Source organism: Thalassophryne amazonica, chromosome 20 (assembly GCF_902500255.1).
Source record: "Thalassophryne amazonica chromosome 20, fThaAma1.1, whole genome shotgun sequence".
Classification (NCBI taxonomy): Eukaryota; Metazoa; Chordata; class Actinopteri; order Batrachoidiformes; family Batrachoididae; genus Thalassophryne; species Thalassophryne amazonica.
This window is the reverse complement of record NC_047122.1, coordinates 3,325,870-3,346,470: the sequence shown is the minus strand read 5'-3', so window position 1 is coordinate 3,346,470 and position 20,601 is coordinate 3,325,870. Positions and strand designations below refer to the sequence as shown.

Sequence of the window (20,601 nt, the reverse complement as noted above, 5' to 3'; positions counted from 1 at the left end):
AACCCAGACCTCACAGTGAGCACAACAACCCAGACCCTCACAGGGAGCACAACAACCCAGAACCTCACAGGGAACACGAACCCAGAACCTCACAGGGAACACCAACCCAGAACCTCACAGGGAACACCAACACAGAACCTCACAGACAGCACAACAACTCAGACCTTCACAGGGAACACCAACCCAGACCCTCACAGGGAGCACCAACCCAGAACCTCACAGGGAGCACCAACCCAGAACCTCACAGGGAGCACACCAACCCAGAACCTCACAGGGAGCACACCAACCAAGACCCTAAAAGGGAACACCAACCCAGACCCTCACAGACAGCACAACAACCCAGACCTTCACAGGGAACAGCAACCCAGAGCCTCACAGTGAGAACCAACCCAGACCCTCACAGTGAGCACAACAACCTAGACCCTCACAGGGAGCACAACAACCCAGACCCTCACAGGGAACACCAACCCAGAACCTCACAGGGAACACCAACCCAGAACCTAACAGACAGCACAACAACTCAGACCTTCACAGGGAACACCAACCCAGACCCTCAAAGGGAGCACCAACCCAGAGCCTCACAGTGAGCACCAACCCAGAGCCTCACAGTGAGCACCAACCCAGAGCCTCACAGAGAGCACAACAACCCAGAGCCTCACAGAGAGCACAACAACCCAGAGCCTCACAGTGAGCACCAACCCTCACAGACAGCACAACAACCCAGACCTTCACAGGGAACACCAACCCAGAGCCTCACAGTGAGAACCAACCCAGACCCTCACAGTGAGCACAACAACCCAGACCCTCACAGGGAGCACAACAACCCAGACCCTCACAGGGAGCACGAACCCAGAACCTCACAGGGAACACCAACCCAGAACCTCACAGGGAACACCAACACAGAACCTCACAGACAGCACAACAACTCAGACCTTCACAGGGAACACCAACCCAGACCCTCACAGGGAGCACCAACCCAGAACCTCACAGGGAGCACACCAACCCAGACCCTCACAGGGAGCACACCAACCCAGAACCTCACAGGGAGCACACAAACACAGACCCTCACAGAGAGCACACCAACCCAGACCCTCACAGGGAGCACAACAACCCAGACCCTCACAGGGAGCACAACAACCCAGACCCTCACAGGTAACACCAACCCAGAGCCTCACAGACAGCACAACAACCCAGACCTTCACAGGGAACACCAACCCAGAGCCTCACAGAGAGCACCAATCCAGGGCCTCACAGAGAGCACAAATCCAGGGCCTCACAGGGAACACCAACCCAGGGCCTCACAGGGAACACCAACCCAGAGCCTCACAGGGAACACCAACCCAGAGCCTCACAGGGAACACCAACCCAGAGCCTCACAGGGAACACCAACCCAGAGCCTCACAGAGAGCACAACAACCCAGAGCCTCACAGACAGCACAACAACCTAAAGCCTCACAGACAGCACAACACCACAGACCTTCACAGGGAGCACAACAACCCAGACCTTCACAGGGAGCACCAACCCAGACCCTCACAGGGAGCACAACCCAGAGCCTCACAGTGAGCACAACAACCCAGAGCCTCACAGTGAGCACAACAACCCAGAGCCTCACAGTGAGCACAACAACCTAAAGCCTCACAGACAGCACAACACCACAGACCTTCACAGGGAACACCAACCCAGAGCCTCACAGGGAACACCAACCCAGAGCCTCACAGGGAACACCAACCCAGAGCCTCACAGGGAACACCAACCAAGAGCCTCACAGAGAGCACAACAACCCAGAGCCTCACAGAGAGGCTCTGGTAAAAGTGTCATTTTGTCTGTGTGCTGAAGGTTACCTGTACAGTTTTTTTGATTCTGTGAGAGGGACCTGGGTATTCACTGGAGTACAGGTCTGTCAGGAAGAGGGAGTTGATGAGTGTGGACTTCCCCAGCCCAGATTCTCCTGGAAAACACAGAGCCACAGTGAGCAAGATCCAGTCTGTGCTCGTTTCCCAGTAACTCTCTGCATCAGGTCACACGCTCAGGTACAGTATGATCTTTACTGGCTCGATTTCAAAAGCAGCACACCGGTCGACATTTTTAACGTGTTTCAGATTAAAAGACTTTTCAGGACAGGAAGTCACTCCCTTTAAAGGCAGACAGGCTTCAGCACAACACAAAGGAAGAGACCACAGGACTGGAAGTTCAACATTTATGGAATCTAATCAGAACATCTGAGGGAAAGAAAGAAGGGAAAAAGAAATCGAAAGCACATCATCTCTGTAACTCACTCTACACCCATATCTGTCATTTAAAGCACAAATAATGTAACTCCATTGTTGGAGTTATTCTGTAGATACACTGTTTTATTTTATCATGCATGTTTTGTGTTCTCTGCTCTGGTAGAATGTAGTTCTCTCTGCTCTGATAAAGTGTATTGTACTGATGTGATGGGTGAAGGTTACTTAAGATATGTGACATGACGTGTTTCTGCAAGTTGTGGTATCTCTGTGTGCACGCTAAGCTCTTTTTCAGGACGTGTGAAGATGACCCAGGCAGGATGCAGCCGTAAGCGGAGCAGTGAGATAAAGAATAGAGAATTGAATGTTCCAACCACAGTGTGATTATGATACATTAGTCCTTGTGTCAGAAGAAGTGTGATTAATCGTTAGATGTCTTAAACACATCTTAATCGAGCCCAAGATTAAAAAGGTTCTGAACGTCCTGAATGTATTGTGCAATCAGCGGTTCTGCGGCAACAGCTCACGCGCTATCACTCTTCCCCTTAGGAGCTGTACCGCCCATGTATGTAGGGAAGTCCTAAATAAAAAGAGCGGGAGCGCAGGCCAGACTTTAGTGTAGCTTTGGTGTACAGCCTGACTGCACTCCTCGCGAGCTTAAAATTGAATTCTATCTCTCACTTGTTTTAAGGCCTGGTTGTCTCTTCCTCTTATCAAAGATACAGTATTCTAAACCCGATAAAGACTGGGGGCTCGTCCGGGATCCCAACAGACCTGACGGTTCCAGCGAGCGTGATCGACACCAGAGAAATCCTTGGCCAAGGTAACTCAGACCCTTTGACGGGACTGGCTCAATCCGTTGGCTGGGATCTGAAAGGTTGACGGGATCACCGAGAGGGAAAGAGACCGACGGAGTGTGAGTATAGAATTTGATTCTGATAAAATTTTTGTTGTGAATGGTGGCAGTAGGCTGCATAAAATAGAAATGTTGAAATAGTGAAATAGTGACAGAAAGTCACGGTTAAACAGGGAAATAAGTGCACAGTGAAAAGGCAGTTAAACCTCGCAGGGATGGTGGAGTCCCCTAATGCAGGACATTAGTTAAATTCCACGGGAGGGCGAGCTCCCCTGGCCTAAGAATACGCGAAATAAGTGCACAGTGAAAAGGCAGTTAAACCTCGCAGGGACGGTGGAGTCCCCTAATGCAGGACATTAGTTAAATTCCACGGGAGGGCGAGCTCCCCTGGCCTAAGAATACGCGAAATAAGTGAACAGTGAAAAGGCAGTTAAACCTCGCAGGGACGGTGGAGTCCCCTAATGCAGGACATTAGTTAAATTCCACAGGAGGGCGAGCTCCCCTGGCCTAAGAATACGCGTACGGTTATTAAAAGTGTTTCTATGTATTTGTGTAAATAAAATAACTGTGTGTGAGTGTAATAAAGGTGACTGAGTGAGAGTGTGGAGTCACTTCGACTCCCCTCTATGAAAATCTCACAGGAAAGTAAGTAGTAAGTTTTGAGAAGAAGCAAAGGCAAGGCCTTCCCGTGCCCTCCGGGGTGGCGAAAGGGAACGCACTTCTCAGAATAGTTGATTACTACCCTGTGATTGTAACAACACCAGTGGATTAGGACCCTGTAGGGGCAAAACCATCACTGGTCTAAAACGTTCTGAAAACACAAAATGGGAAAATCTAACAGTAAAAATGAGAGACCTAAGTCCCGGGACGATCTAAAAACAAAGATTGGATATACATGAATAAAATTGATCCAAATTCAACAAAACACTTAGATAAGTGGATAAAAGATCATGGATTTGATGGATGCCTGCAGAAAGAGTCATTAACTAAACTAAAGAACAGTATTGAGAAAAAGTGTGGAACAAGTGAGAAAAAAAGAAAAGAAAAAGAAGGTCAAGGTGAAATTGTAGCATGGGAAAGAGAAGTTGAGAAACGAAAGAAGGGCCTTAGAGAAGCAAAGGAAAGACAGAAAGAAACAGTAAATGATAAGAAGGAGCAGGGGAACGTGATGTTTCACAGACAAGAAGATAATGAGACAGGGCCTGCGGCTCCAAAAGTAGAAATGGTAGTAAAATTGGATACTACAAAACACAGTCAGCCAGAAGCTGAAATAAAGGAGAATAAACTCTATCCAGATTTACCACAGGGACAACCCCCATCATATGTAGACCCTACACAACACGTCATGAGAACACGATCCAAAACACCAAAAGATGAAGAAAAACAACCTGGACCATCAGCCCCACCGGCTGATTAGGAACCAGGTGGATCAGGAGTCTATCCAATGATTCATGTGGCAAATCCACATACGTCAGGACCAAGAACTATTCTTGTGTACCGAACTTGGACACAAGCAGACGTTAAGGCAGCTGTGGAAGGTATAACTCCCCCACGAGAAGATGTAGCCCAGTACATTATTGACGTAACCGCTTTGGTTAAATCCTACAATCTTAGAGGGGATGAAGTTCGACAAGTCATAATGGCAACTGTGACAAAGGATTGGGCTGATGTAAAAGGAGATTGGGATCCTGCAGAGGCAGACCACACTCCATTAGCCCATGATAGTCAGGAATTGGAAGATCGATTGGCCGCACTATTGCTGAGAATTAAGCAGAAATACCAGCAGAAGTCAAATTACACAGAAATAAATCGCACAAAACAGAAAGATGATGAACCATTCGAAGACTATCGACATCGTATGGAAAAAGTTTTTAAAGTGCACAGTGGTCTTCTACCACTGAAAAATGATAGCGTGTATGAACAACAATTGAAAAATGCACTCCATGCCAACTCCAGATCAGATATCCGAGCATGGGTAGACAAACACATGATAACGCTCCCAACAGCTGGGTTACAAGAGTATGTAGACCACGCCATACACATTGAAAGAAATCTGAAAACAAAAAAGGCAGCCCGCTACTGTATATACAAATTTGGCCCAGGCCTGGCAGTGCTCTTTGGATCTGTCGGAATTGAGACAAACTGAACAATTATTGGAGGAAGGTCTGATGACCTGTGAAAACAGCGAACATGTAGTAATGATGTCACCTAAAGATCTACACATAACTATGCTATTCACTCCACGAAAGGATGAAAGGTATGGAGCAGGATTTCTGAAAATTCCATCAGAATTACAGACAGTAGCACACCTATACACAGACAGAAAAACCACCTCTGTGTGTAATGTAGTGCTGACCCAAAGTGCAGACAAATGGTACAGAGGAAAACCTGAGGCTGTGCCGCATATTTCACTGATAAGGGCAGACACTCAGTCCTGGAAGGACCTTGGAAGAATTGTTAAAATAGCTGAGGAAGCAACTGATTGGCATGAAGCAGATGCAATGTCGGTGTGGGATTTCAGTCCATCCACAGGCTTGTATCGGAAATACAAGTTTGTAAGTGCTTGGACGACACCGGTGATACATGAAGTAGATCTGGATGATTGAAATTTAACAACATCTGTGTTGTTGACACAGGAAGATGAGACTTTATTGACCAAACTGCCTCCTCATCTCTGGGTGAATGCACCCACAGATGTAGGACTGTTGAAAAATATTCCGCCAGTCAAAATTAAGCCACGATCTGATTGGAGACCACGGATCAAACAATATCCGTTAAAACCTGAAGCAGAAAAAGGAAATGATGACTTTCTTAGGTATCTGTAATTATTGCAGAGCCTGGATTCCATGTTATGCAGAGATGGTGCAGAAATTGCAGGATTTAATACACTCTATACCAATGGATATGACTGACAAAATACAGCGGAATAAAGAAGCTGAAGAACAGTTTACAGCTCTTAAACAAGAACTTGTGAGTTCCACAGTATTATCTCTGCCCAATTATGCCAAGCCATTCACTCTCATGGTGGAAACAAAACGGGGATTCATGTGTGCAGCTACAACAACATGGTAATAAAAATAAACCAGTTGGCTATTATTCCAAACGTTTGGATACATTCTTATCGCCTGCTAGACAGACAATGAACCATTAATAGATTCTGACCTTTTATTGGATATGCAAAAACAGGCACCAGCGCAGGAACGACATTTGTGGTTGAAAAATGGGGCAACCCCAAACCCCAAAGGACTTTATTGTATACATAACAAACCCATCCTACCCAAAAGCTTATTCAAAGCAGCCGCAATTGCGACACATGGGTGTGTCGACAGGGGGGATGGTATATATGGTAGACCAATACTTTACTACCTATGGATTTAATTTATACTCAAAAAATGTTTGTAAAGCCTGTGTTACCTGATTGAAACACAACCCACAGGGAAGTATAAGACCCCGGAGAGGGCAATTCCCAAAACCACAGTATCCTTTTCAAATTGTTCATATGGACTTTATTGAACTAAATCGATGTGGACCTTATCAATACTGTCTAGTATTAACTGATGCCTTTTCAAAATGGGTAGAAATTGTTCCATCACAAAAAGCAGATGCTTTAACAGTAGCAAAAGCACTGTGTAAGACAATTATTCCGTATTATGGAATACCAGAGACATTGTACAGTGATAATGGAACACATTTTGTAAATGAAGTTGTACAAAGAGTAGCAGAACACATGAAAATTAAGTTAAAACATCATTGTGCTTACCACCCACAAAGTGCAGGATTAGTGGAAAGGACAAAGGGCACAATAAAAATAAGACTAAGGAAATGTATGGAAGAGACAAAACGAACCTGGATTGAATGTTTGGACCTAGTAAAATTGTATATGAGAATAACACCAACACCATCAGGTTTAACACCATTTGAGATACTTTATGGACGACCATATCGTCTACCAATTTTTGACATGGATACTAAAACAGCAGATGAGGAACAAACATTAGCAGATTTTATGAAAAAGACATTGACACAGAAAGACATAACAAACACATTTACTGCCGAATAATTTTGATCTTCCACAGGACGGCCTTCCAGTAGTCCAGCCAGGAGACTGGGTGTTCATCAGAGTGATTAAGAGGAAGAACTGGTCCAGTCCTCGTTGGGAAGGTCCATACCAAGTGCTGTTAACAACACCAACTGCAGTAAAGATAGCGGAGAGACCAACGTGGATACATCACTGTAAGATACAGCGTGTGTTGGCTGCCTCCACAGTGTAAGGGGAAGTCTGGCTACAAAGGGAGTCTATTTAATTAGCAATAGATTGTCTCAATGCCAGTGAAGCAGGGAGATCCTTGCACTATTAGGTGAGGTTGGTTAACAACACTGTATCCTAGCAATCATGACTGAACTACAGCAGACCCCGGAGCGACGTGCTCAGCGCTGCCGCTGCCGGACTGTTGGTAGGGCAGCCGGTTGCGTTGTGATCTTAGTGTGTTTCGTGCTCCTCGGATTCCTGGCCTGGTGGTTGACCCAAGAATTGCAGCTCACTGTGGACCGAGCCAGAGAACAACGCAAGCAACGTCAGAAGAGGTTTATTCATAATGTGAATGAGACAGATGGACACCCTCATATATACCATACTAATTTGTGGTACAGATATGTTCATTTATTGGCTATGGAATTACGTTACTAATTGTTATGTTTGTTCGCAAATGCCTATATCCTCAACACACCCAGCTCTGACGGCTAAACCGTACCCTGCTAGGGTGACAGAATGTCTTATCATACGGATGCATAATCAAACTGTATTTCAGGGGCAACAGTTCTCAGCAAATCTGATAAGATGTAACACCACTTGCCTCAGTGCAACCACTTATATGATAGGGATTTCAACAGAGGACGTACAAGCGTGCCCAAGTGCTGCTCCATTGACTAGACTGAAGGGAAATGCAAAATATCATCACGTTAAATTGTCATCACAACGGCCATTCCCGATTTGCTTTTACGGGACAGGGAATAAAACTGTAGGTAAAATTAAGAAACGTCTGTGTACCCAAACGTATGTTTTATCAAATAATTTAAGCCTAACCAAAACATATTATGTGGATGGTACTTATCTTCATCACATTGGACGGGGATGTAATTATACAGGCTCCTGTCCACGGGGAACGGATGAAGCATGTGCTTATGTTAGTAAGTTTTTGCTACCATCTGTAAATGGTACTCCGGTGTATGATGACATCTATTGGCTTTGTGGTTCCAGACTGTACATGAGTCTCCCACCAAATTGGGGTGGTGTGTGTGCACCTACCCAGGTGACTGACCATACATATGTGGTAGTGCCAAGGACCTCCACAGAGAAGAATGGCAGCACCAGACGGAGGAGATTGATATACCCAGATGTGTTACCACATGATCACATGTGGGGCTCGGATGTACCAAAGGACCAAAAATTGTGGTCTGTAGGAGATAAAATAGCACATTCATTGTTCCCCTGGACAGGAGTGAAAAAAAAAATTCATTAATGACTGAAACTCTGAATTATCGATTGGGTCTGTTCATGAATGTAACTGAGAAAATAGTAGCAGCTCAAAACACTGAAATAGATGCTTTACGTACCATGGTGATGCAAAATCGCATGGTTTTAGACTTGCTTACTGGTTCACAGGGAGGAGTTTGTGTTCTGCTGAACACAACATGCTGTACTTTCATCCCAGACTCCATTCATTCAGTGGATGTGCAGGACGCATTGGAAGAGCTGAATAAACTTTGTGATGCAATGCATAAAGACACCCTAGCCGTGAACTGGTGGAATCCCTGGTCCTGGTTGACTTCAGGACCACGTTGGCAGTTACTATTGAACATGGTGACACCAGTTATTATAGTCCTAATTCTGATTGGACTTTGCATGTGTTGTGTGATCCCTTGTATCAAAACAATGGTTGGCAAAATGGTGTCAAATACATTTGTACAGTGTAATCTGGCTTTCCAACAAACTATGCCAAAATATCAAGCATTGAAACAGTCAGACCTTAGTGGAGAAAACTATAATGACTGTGTTGAGAATTATGATGATATTGAAAAGCTCACAACTCCAGTTCAAGCTTGAACTGTTGACGTGATGAGTTAACACACTCTTAGCCTATGAAGCTTTAGCTGAAAATGTAATAAGACAAGTGGTGTAGTCGAATAATACAGATAAACGGTTCATTTATACCAGTCAGCCGAAGTGACGTGTGGTGGTGGTGTGGAGATAATAGAATTTTTGACAGATTGCCTAGGAATGTGTCAGGCTACTGTGCTTTAGTGTCCCTACTCCTCCCAGTAAAAGGCATTCCCATTTTAGCCAAGGACTTGTTGACGCACCTAAAGTCTGTGGTGCCTGAAAATTGGCATAGAGTAAAAAGAGATTGGAAAGGAGAGGGAGATCCAACATATATTGACGCAATAGGAGTCCCCAGAGGAGTGCCTGATGAGTACAAACTGGCTGATCAGATAGCAGCTGGATTTGAATCCTCCATCTGTTGGTGGTGTTCAATTAATAAGAACGTAGACAGAATAAACTACATCCACTACAACGTACAGAAATTGGACAGAGGAAGGTCTTGAAGCGGTACATTCCCAACTGGCAGCCACCTCACTGATGGCCTTCCAGAACCGCATAGCCCTGGACATGCTGCTCACTGAGAAAGGAGGAGTCTGTGCAATGTTTGGAGAACAGTGTTGCACATTCATACCGAACAACACAGCAGCCGATGGAAGCCTGACCCAGGCCATTGAGGGCCTGCGGACACTGAACAAGAAGATGAAGGATCACAGCGGCGTTAATGCCGAATTCTGGGACTCGTGGCTGGACATGTTTGGGAAGTATCGCACTTTGGTCTCCTCTGCGCTTATATCTATAGCAGTTTTTGCTGCAATTCTGACCTTGTGTGGATGCTGTTGTATTCCTTGTCTATGTGGTCTAGTCAATAGAATGATAACCACTGCTATCTCACCAGCCAGACAAGATTCAGCTCAGGCATACCCCCTTCTGGGTAACCATCCAGAAGATGACGATAATGAGACTGATGAAGAAGACAACTACGACCACTATCTTCCAGATCTGTTCCCTGATCCAGGTGATTATGGTGAACCTGACGATGACCTCAACACCAACGATAAGACCTCCCAAGTGTAAATGTATTCTTACCATTGTTTAATGACCCTGCAGCTGAAAATCTGAATAAGAAGTGGTTGCTTAGTAACAATTGTTTACTTTTAGGTGAAGATGTAATACCGTTGGAATGCATGATAAACAGAGGGGAAATGTTGGAGTTATTCTGTAGATACACTGTTTTATTTTATCATGCATGTTTTGTGTTCTCTGCTCTGGTAGAATGTAGTTCTCTCTGCTCTGATAAAGTGTATTGTACTGATGTGATGGGTGAAGGTTACTTAAGATATGTGACATGACGTGTTTCTGCAAGTTGTGGTATCTCTGTGTGCACGCTAAGCTCTTTTTCAGGACGTGTGAAGATGACCCAGGCAGGATGCAGCCGTAAGCGGAGCAGTGAGATAAAGAATAGAGAATTGAATGTTCCAACCACAGTGTGATTATGATACATTAGTCCTTGTGTCAGAAGAAGTGTGATTAATCGTTAGATGTCTTAAACACATCTTAATCGAGCCCAAGATTAAAAAGGTTCTGAACGTCCTGAATGTATTGTGCAATCAGCGGTTCTGCGGCAACAGCTCACGCGCTATCACTCCTCCCCTTAGGAGCTGTACCGCCCATGTATGTAGGGAAGTCCTAAATAAAAAGAGCAGGAGCGCAGGCCAGACTTTAGTGTAGCTTTGGTGTACAGCCTGACTGCACTCCTCGCGAGCTTAAAATTGAATTCTATCTCTCACTTGTTTTAAGGCCTGGTTGTCTCTTCCTCTTATCAAAGATACAGTATTCTAAACCCGATATCCATCAGAATATTATTCACTATTCACAAAGTAGTTCAATTTCTCAAAGTGAAATAATTACATCAGCTTTTCTTCATGGATACATGAACTCAAAGTCTGCCTTAGTCCTGCTCAGGGCCTGTATATCTACCTGCATGACATTTTAACCCTCTGGGGTCCAGGGTATAACTCGCCGTTTTTGACTACTTCTGGTTTTACCTTCATAATTTACCTTAAAAAAAACTGTTTACTTTGCCTTGTTTGGTGTCATTTTTTTCAGCACAGCCTCATCTGTGTGACTTTGTTTTTCTTTCATTGTGATTCTGACATACTGCATTAACACAATCCAAATAATTTTTACTGTGAAAACCACAAACATGTTTAATAAACCATTTTTATAACTAAGAACAGGGGTTCTCAATCCAGTCCTGCCTTCATTCCGGACACCCTTCAGGTGTCTGTTAGGAGTTGATTGGCTGTGCACCTGAATTAGCAAATCAGCTTGTGGCAGAGCAGGGAGAGATGGAAAATGTGGAGGTTCAGGGTTCCTTGAGGACAGGGTTGAGAACCCCTGACTTAGAATGTAAATATAAACTGGAAATTTCAAAAACATATATGTGCAAATGCAGCAAACAACAAAGGTATATACAACTATTTACATGAAAAGGCAGGAAATGCTTCACGTGTTTTTTTTTTGTACCGCAATTTACAAAACAATAAGATGCCACACAAATTATCTGTGCCACTCAAAAAAAAAAAAAAATCCTGTCCAACAAGACAGAGGGGCATATCACAGACCTGACACTTCCAGGGTGTGTTACTCCTCCTGTTGTCCACCTGGAGGCAGCGTAGGCATCTCAATCTGTCTTTGGTGGTTTTTTTCACCAGGATCTCTGCCTGTGGCAAAGGGCACAGGAATGTGATTCTGGTTCTTCATCTGGCATACATTTGCCTTATCACAAAGCTGACACACCAGCTCCACCATGAAGTCTTCTGTGCATTTGTGGTTGCAATATCCAGGAAGTGCAGCAGCACGGTCCTGTACCAGTGAGCAGTTTTTCTGTGGGTGGAGTAGTAATGAATCCGTTGGTCAGACAGGTCAACACACCCATGTTTGTATTGTAGGCCACTATAGGTGTAGGACAGAGAATGTCTTCACAAGCCAGCGTCCATCCTTTCTAACCCTTCTCTGCAATGTCTCACTTGAAAATGCAGGATGGATGGGATCCTTTCTGACCACAGGCCCCTCTCTGATCCATCTCACAGACCCTCTTCTACATTTTTTGGTGAGAGCATTTGCCATCCTTCTGTGGTATCCTTTTCTGTTCTCCCTATAGGTGCCACATGCTCCAAACCTCATGGTGGCCAGGTCTATCAACAGTTTGGGACTTGTAAAGAAATTGTCCATGTAAATATGGTACCCAGTCCCAAGACAGGATGGCTGAATAAGACTCATGACCCTATTATAGGACACCCCATGCTCTCTTGTGGTTGCAGTCTTGCTAGGGTAGATGACGAACCTGATTGTGTAGCCACTGCTTGACTCAGCCAATACAAAACGTTTCATGCCCCATTTAGTTCGCTTGTCCTTCATATATTGTGCCATGCCAGGTTTTGCATTCTTTGATGCAAAACCTGGAAGGTGATGGGGAGGGGAGGTGTTGGGCTTGAGTCCAGAAGATCATGGGTTCAAATCCCCACCTGACTGGAAAATCACTATGGGCCCTTGGGCAAGGCCTTTAATCCCCTATTGCTCCCGGTGTGTAGTGAGCACCTTGTATGGCAGCACCCTGACATCGGGGTGAATGTGAGGCATAATTGTAAAGCGCTCTGAGCATCTGATGCAGATGGAAAAGCGCTATATAAGTGCAGTCCATTTACCATTTGATGCATGAAGTTGCTTCCATGTGATGGACTTATGAGCTGCATGAACATGCAAATCGGGACGTTCTAGCATCAGTTTTGGACATTCAGCTTGGATACTGCCTCATTAACTTGCATTTAGTAGAGTAGCTCAGGTCCAGAAAGTGGGAGAGAGCAGTCAGCTGTTTAGACATATCGTACTTACACAGCACGGCTTTATGGTACAGGCGGACATGCGTACTGCATGTAAGAGATGCAGTGCAGAGTCAAAACAAATGTTTTTCTGCATGCACTAGTTGCTACACGATAACATAAAATGGCTCTGCGCAGATGCTAATCAGTAGCATTCAATCTAAAAGTCATGAAAGAAGCGGAAGAGAAGGGGACGCACCACGCTGCTCGGATTTTCCTAGTCGATAGGAAACACAATCTACTTGTGTGGGATTCATTTCAAAGCTATTTGACTGGCAACATCAAGAAGATGGTGAGGGAAACCTACAACACTGACATAGCAGTGATACCAGGAGGCTGCACATCACACCTGCAACCCGCTGATGTGAGTTGGAACCGTCCATTCAAAGCCCGCATGCAAGAGTAGTATGATGAATGGCTGTTCAATGGATTGATTGAGAAAACTTCCTGCTGGGAATACGAAGTGCCCAGCGAAGGATTTACTCAAATGAATCAAGGAGTCATGGCGAGCAATAACCCCCACAGAGATATGAAATCCTTCAAGAAGTGTGGCATCTCCAGTGCTATGGGTGGTGCAGAGGATGACCGGTTTGGGGCTCAGTCTGATTCTGATGACCTCTTTGAGGGATTTGATGCAGATGACATCGCAATGGGACAGGAAGTCATGGCAAACCTACAAAAAGACCCTGAGTCAGACATCGTCCTCCCGAGTCAGATGTGGAAGAAAGTGAAGATGACGCTGAGACTTGGGCAGAGGAGGACACTAGACACAAACTGTGAACTTCATGGATCCCTTACCTTTTGTCATGGCAATGAGGTAGGGCTATTTCATTTTCATTTTACTCTGTTCTGTTGGGAACTCACAATTTCACAACAGGTCAGGGGGGCTTTTAATAGGGTGGGGCTTGAATGGAGTAAATATGGTTTGTTATGTACGATAAAAATAGGCTGAACAACACAAGCAGTCTGAAGAAGAGTGAGCCTCTTGTGGTTTGTTTAAGGAGGTAAGTGGAATGATGGATAAGTGGATGATTCCTGCCGTCACTGTGCTGCTGAGATTACTGATGACCGCTGGATTATAACAGGAAACTTAGAGAAGCTGCAGCCTCTAAACAGTGCTTTTCTGGTGTGTGTGTGTGTGTGGGGGGGGGGGGGGGGGGGCACACTCCACTCAGTCCAGCTCATTCTAGCCGTGGTCACAACGCACCGTACTTGCACGTGCGTGCAGTCTACTTGCAAAAACGTGGGCTAAATTTGGAGATCCGTACTTCGTAAGTACTGCCTCAGTACGAATTTAGGAGCACGCAGACACACGCAGACACGCCGTACAGGTTTTAGTGCATGCAGAACTTTCGCTGCGGTCAGGCTGCGGATTCACCAGCAGTACAGATGACGCACGTTGTGAGTACTGCCTCAGTACGGATTCAAAGCAGCACATTTTCATTCAATTACTATGGAATTAACCAAATCCGTATGTAGGCAGTACGGATTACGGCACTCATCACATACTATGGAGGCCGACAGACTTGCATGCACAACGCAGCTTCTCACTTGAACTTGGACGTTATTTCCAAACTTCAGCAACACAGACACTCCTAGTCTGATAACTAGCTGTAACTTTTCGAGGCAAGTAAACACTCGTACAACTGACCGCTGCAGGCTGGACATGCTCATGCATCGCCGACGGCGAAAAACACCTGCCGCTCCGGTCACGCTCATAAAAAAGAAAAGCGACCACACACACACACACTGCTTTCTTGTCAACTCTGTTTATCCTTACACTACTAGAGATGTGCATTGAACATACTCCCTCCCTCCTCTTGCTACTGCCTCCGTACGTTTTCACAAAAACGTAGTGGCCGTGGCATCCGCAGAAAACGTACGGCAAAAAAAAAAAAAAAAAATGCACGGTGGGTTGTGACCGGGGCTTCTGTGTGTGTGTGTGTGTGTGAGGCAGAGAAGACATCATGCTGACAGAAAGGGCCTCAGGTCTGGACCAGGATGCTGCTGTGCAGTGGACAAATACAGTGGTTTCGTCTTTTCTAGAGTCAAGAATCAAAAACCTCCAACCCTCTCTGTCCTTCATAACGTGTGCCACCCTCCAGTGGAAGAAGGCAGCAGCACATTTCCTCACAGAGAGCAAAGACAAAGATCTTCTCTTTCAAAGCTCAGCTTTGGAAAGTGTTTGCCAGAGCAGAACTCGGCTTTCAGATACTATCTGTGTAAAGGCACTGCTAGTCAACGTTAAGGGTACCGTTCATTTTTATAGGTGTGATTGATGACTTACACACACACACTAAATCTTTAGGGGGGGATACCCCAGGTCCCTGCTGAATCTGATGCCCGTGCTGCCACCCAGTCTGTTCAGATTGTCACCTGTTATGTACTCTGTGAACCCTCTGATCGTCCTCCATCATCACCATTTATCAAAGTCAGGAAAACTCATTTTTGCAGACTCTCCCTCGCAGGCAGCTATTATCTTAGTATGTAGGATTATTATTTTTTTTCTGTGTGCTGCGTTAACACTGGAAGTGTCCACCAGGTAGCTCTGAATCCATCACCCCCTCTGGTGCATTACTGCTGGGGCACTCGTACAAAATGCACAACGGCCCGATTCATGTCTTCATAACTCCAGGCAGAAGAGCTCTTCATGATATCTTTTTTTACGCACGTCACCGTGATTGACGGGTCTCTGTGAGCGCGCTCATCTGCCTGCGTTAATTCAGGCTACATGCAGCGGGTGTTAAGTGTTTAACATAAAAATAATGTCACCATCTTCCTGAAAGGTCAAAGGTCATTTACATTCTAGCAGAGACAATTAAAGTGTGTGTGTGTGTGTCAGGTTGGGGGCGTGACATCACGACGGTGACGGTCCATAATGTGATGTCAGCTGGCCAGCTGCCCAGCCAAAACATACAGCTCGACTTCACGTGTAATGAGACACGTGTTCCTACGTTCCACAGCGTGCCTGTGAACACTGGGAAGCAGAGCGAGCAAAAAGCAGGTCGTGAACAAAAGCAGCAGTGTCAGAAAAGAAGGAGTCACACGCTGGCTTGGCACTGAAGCCAAACAGCCACTCTCGACTGGACACTGCTGCCTACAATGAGGACACTCCGTTCTCCACATGGAGCGGAGGATGGTGAGCAGAGAAGATCACACACAAAGATCCTTCAGTCAACACCATTTTTTCTACAGTATAAATATTTTCCAAACCACATTCATCATCAGAAATGGGTCATTGATTCTGTGATCACAAAGGCAAGACAGCTGTAAACATTTCTTCAATAGTGGACAGACTGTAGGTCCTTGAAAGCTGAGGGAGACCAGCAGAAGACTGTAGTTTTGCACAAATACAAGCGTAAGTCCACGGTGAGGACAGAAGAGAACCTCTGGTTTAACAAGAAGCAAACAGATCCAGCTGAGATCTATGATGTGGTAGTCCTGGAGGGCTGGTCTGGACTGTGGCTGCTTCTTCTGAAGGGTGGAGTTTTCTTGGTTCTACACAAAGCTGAGCCATGATAAAATACGAGCTACAATAGCTGTTAGCATCCGAGCAGATCCTAAGAGGTAGTGACTGAAGGGCCTTTCACACCAAACGTGTCGGACGATCATTTTCACGCTTTCGCTTGCGTTAGATGTGGCAACAGCGCATGTGGACACAGAGGGGCCGGAGATTTCTACATCACGATCTGGCTTTTCAAGGGCCAGTAAACAACCCCAACAATCACCATCATGGATTCACAAAGGAAAAAGTGAAACAGTCTGCAAGTCATAACCACAATATTAAGAGAAAAAAGCAGGACTGATGGACATCACCCTGCAGGGTGAGGCTTTTTTTATGCGACTGTTCAGAGTGAGGTGGAGCAGAACCGGTGTGACTGAACAGATTCTTCACTTTTGGATAAATACACACACCTGATTTGAGCAACAGAACTTCTTCAAATTTGTCTGAAGTAACTGAGCAATCTGAAAATACAACATGACGTAGAACAGTTAAGATGTATTAGCTAATGCTTAGCTTATCCTTTAGCTGCAGAATCACTTAGTAAAGCTGAGTAAAACAATTTATATTTGTAAACTGATCTATTTTTACTTTTACAAAAAATCTTTTTTTAAACTTACTGCTGTGACTACAAGAACAGTCTCAACTTTACATAAGTGAGTTAAATAAATAAATAAAAAAATCTATGTAGTAATCACGCCTCAAGGAAAATAGCACAGTGCTGTTTTGTGTTTCTTTATATTTTAAGAAACATATTTCTTCACTTGTCCCACATAAGGAACTTTTCAACATTTGCTGTGCAGAGAACCTTGTAAATACAGATTCACATCAGAACTTCAACTGATGGAGCTGAACACCAAAACCTGAAGTCCAGATGGAAAAAATGAACATCTCTGCTCTTCAAAATGTGAGGAAAGTGTCCCCAAAAACTCCACCATCAGGTCAAAGCTGCAGAGGAGACCTTCATCTGGTTAAATGGTCTGAGAATCCAGTTCACCTGTCATGTCTGAAAACCAACACCTGTTGCTTCTCTTCAAAATAAAACAAATACTCTTTAAAGAGAAACTTTTATTATTTTAAAAAGCTGTTTCCTTTTATATTTTAACATTAAATGAATGACTCATTAAACATGTCCACGAATTCAAAGTTCAGTCAATAAGACACTTGTACAGGTAGAAGAAGCCCCGCAACTACTGTGCACAATTTATAAACATTCACAATCACTAGAAAAGTCAAATTCATATTTTAGTAATTACTCTGTCCTGATTACATTAAAATCAATCACAGTCAACAAGGATGTAATTACATATTGAAATGAGTAAATTAAAAAATGATTTTTACTGGTTGAAATGCAGATATGAATGAATGAATCTACCAGATTTAAACCTGTACATGCATACATTTTCATGTTCTTTTGTCTAAAAATAAATGTCCAAGGTTCCTTATAATGCTAATTAAGAAATGATCTCATCTGAAACAAAAACAGATGAGTTATGCTTTTAATTTACAGATGAATTTCAAAGATTTTTAAAGAATCTGTTTTTTTTTTTGTTTTTTTTTTACTTAAAACTATTTAATTACAAGTTTTCTAACGTATTAAACATTTTTAACTTCAAAATGTACAGTAATCAGAAATTAATCTTGAGCTGAATATTAAAAAAACATTTGTAAGGATTTTCTTCAGTAAACTGTTGCATAAATTAGCAGTTCTGTGACACAGTTCTACTCTGTCATCTTCCATGTTTTGGCCTGATGCTACGTTTCTACTGGATGCGCAAAGCTGCATCACAGCTTGCAGCAGTGAAAGTTTGACTTGGTTGAATTTTTACCTTGGCGACCTGACAACAAGCGGTGGTGCGCTCTCCCGGCGGACCGTCACACTAGCTCTGTTTTGCCACAATAACAAGTGTTGCGCAAATGACGCAGTGCTTCTCATTGAAAATAATGGGTTTTAGAGCGATGCACGGAGCATTTAAGGCCCAGAGCGCGTTCTGTGTGAAAGGCTCTTGACTGAAGAAGACAACAAAAATAAAGACCATGACCACAGGTATTAAAAATCCACATGAGGCTGCCCCAAAACTATGTTTATGTACATCATCTGAAAAACAAAACGACATCTGGTCTGAATGTGTTTTTCTTGGAAAGACACATTTATCTCGACTGTAATTTGTGTCTGTATCACGGCCCAAGCAGAGGGTCACCCCTTGTCTGGTCTGCTTGAGGTTTCTTCCTCAGAGGGAGTGTTTCCTTACCACTGTTGCTCTGGGGGTTGGTAAGGTTAGACCTTACTTGTGTGAAGCACCTTGAGGCAACTCTGTTGTGATTTGGTGCTATATAAATTAGAGCCCGACAGATATATCGGCTGGCCGATATAAGCCCTTTTCAAAGTACTCACTATTGGCCGAAATTTTGCCGAGAGAACGCCGATAATTTGTCATAAACAGAACAGTTACTGAAATAATCTTTGTGTCGGCAGTGTAAAATGCCTTTGCACCATTTGTCCAGTAGATGGAGCTCTGACTCCATTCAACTGAGAGCTGCTTACACCCCTGCTTAAATGTGTTTATCACCGGCCCCCATAGTTCGCCGTCACACTGCACTGATCGGCTGACAAAAGCATATAGTAAGTTTATAAGGATGTTGTTTGTAATAACTTTGCAATTACATTCACTCCACATTTCTACCGATTCAGTTCAACTCAGTTTGATTAACTCAGTTTATGTAGTAAGATCAGATGTATTTCACAACTCTTGTTAAGGATATGTATTTGCTAATTTCACAAAGGTTTAATTCTTGATTGCATTTTTTGAACTTGAAAATTCTTCTCCGTTATAAAATTAATCAATATGAGGACAACGCTTCAGCTTTTAGCTCGTACCTTTTTTGTTAAGGGTCCAAAAAAGAACATTTTATTTATTTAAAAAATATATATAGGCTGATTTATCGGCTATCGGCAAATCAGCCGATTTATCAATTATTGGCATTTTTCATCCAAATATCATTATCGGCATCAGCCTCAAAAAAATCCATTCCAAATCGGGCTCTAATATAAATGAAAATAAATTGAAATTCTGAAAAATAATAATCACAGATTAGACTTTTTTAATGTCATGTATATCCACCATGGTTGGTGGTGTCAAGTATTTGAGAAAGGTGCATGTCGCTCTTTGGCTGTTTTACTTTCTACTTTATAAATGCAACCACCCACAACAAGTAAGAGCAGGTGAACATCATTCTATTACGTACAACTATTTCCACTGCTGGTGCCGAATGGTGTTTCTCTGCATTCTAACACTGTAATCACTTTATCTGCACACATTCAACAAGATCACCAGAAGAACAAGCGTATAAGTCAAATTTCCTCATTCCTTCCCAGGAATCTTTGCGGACCCTTTGGGCATTTACCTGTCTGACAAGTCCTCTGAGTGCACCATCAATCTTATGGCATTATACAAGTTCGAAGTACAGACAAAAAATTCAGGCTGTGGAGAACTGACCGACCTGTTGATCAGAGGAGATAAGGTCGGACACTACACTGCTCAATGCACCAATTTTTTCTGCACTACTGCTTCATGCAATGTGGAAAAGTCTGCTCCCTCCAACATTTTCAAATAAAAACTTTTTTTTTTGTATTAACAAAATTTCATCTTCACAAAGTACTTTAAAAAAAGTCTTGACAAAAGGGATATCTTCTTATAATCAGGGCCACTTATATTCAATCAATCAATCAATCAATCAACTTTTTTTTTTATATAGCGCCAAATCACAACAAACAGTTGCCCCAAGGCGCTTATTCAGGAGAATACTGTATAAATTTGAGTTTAGGTCTAATATAAACAGGCCTGATGAGCTGTCCACCTATCATAGGTACATTTCAACTGTGAGAGACAGAATCTAAAAAAAAAAAAAAAAAAAAAAAAAAAAAAATCCAGAAAATCACACTGTATGATTTTATGTAATTAATTTGCAATTACAGAGGTCAGACGTTTCCGGTAGTTTTTCACCAGGTTTTCACACACTGCAGCAGGGATTTTGG

At 43.6% G+C, this 20,601-nt stretch overlaps 1 protein-coding gene across 3 annotated transcripts in view; it reads right to left on the bottom strand.

Annotated features, from left to right (window-relative positions):
• Window positions 1-20,601, bottom strand: part of LOC117501937 (septin-7-like) — a 192,008-nt gene that overhangs the window by 85,827 nt on the left and 85,580 nt on the right. For all 3 annotated transcript variants that reach the window (XM_034160904.1, XM_034160905.1, XM_034160906.1), the window contains one exon: window positions 1,843-1,949. In XM_034160904.1, the coding sequence (XP_034016795.1) occupies window positions 1,843-1,949 (107 nt within the window). The remainder of the gene's footprint in view (window positions 1-1,842; window positions 1,950-20,601) is intronic.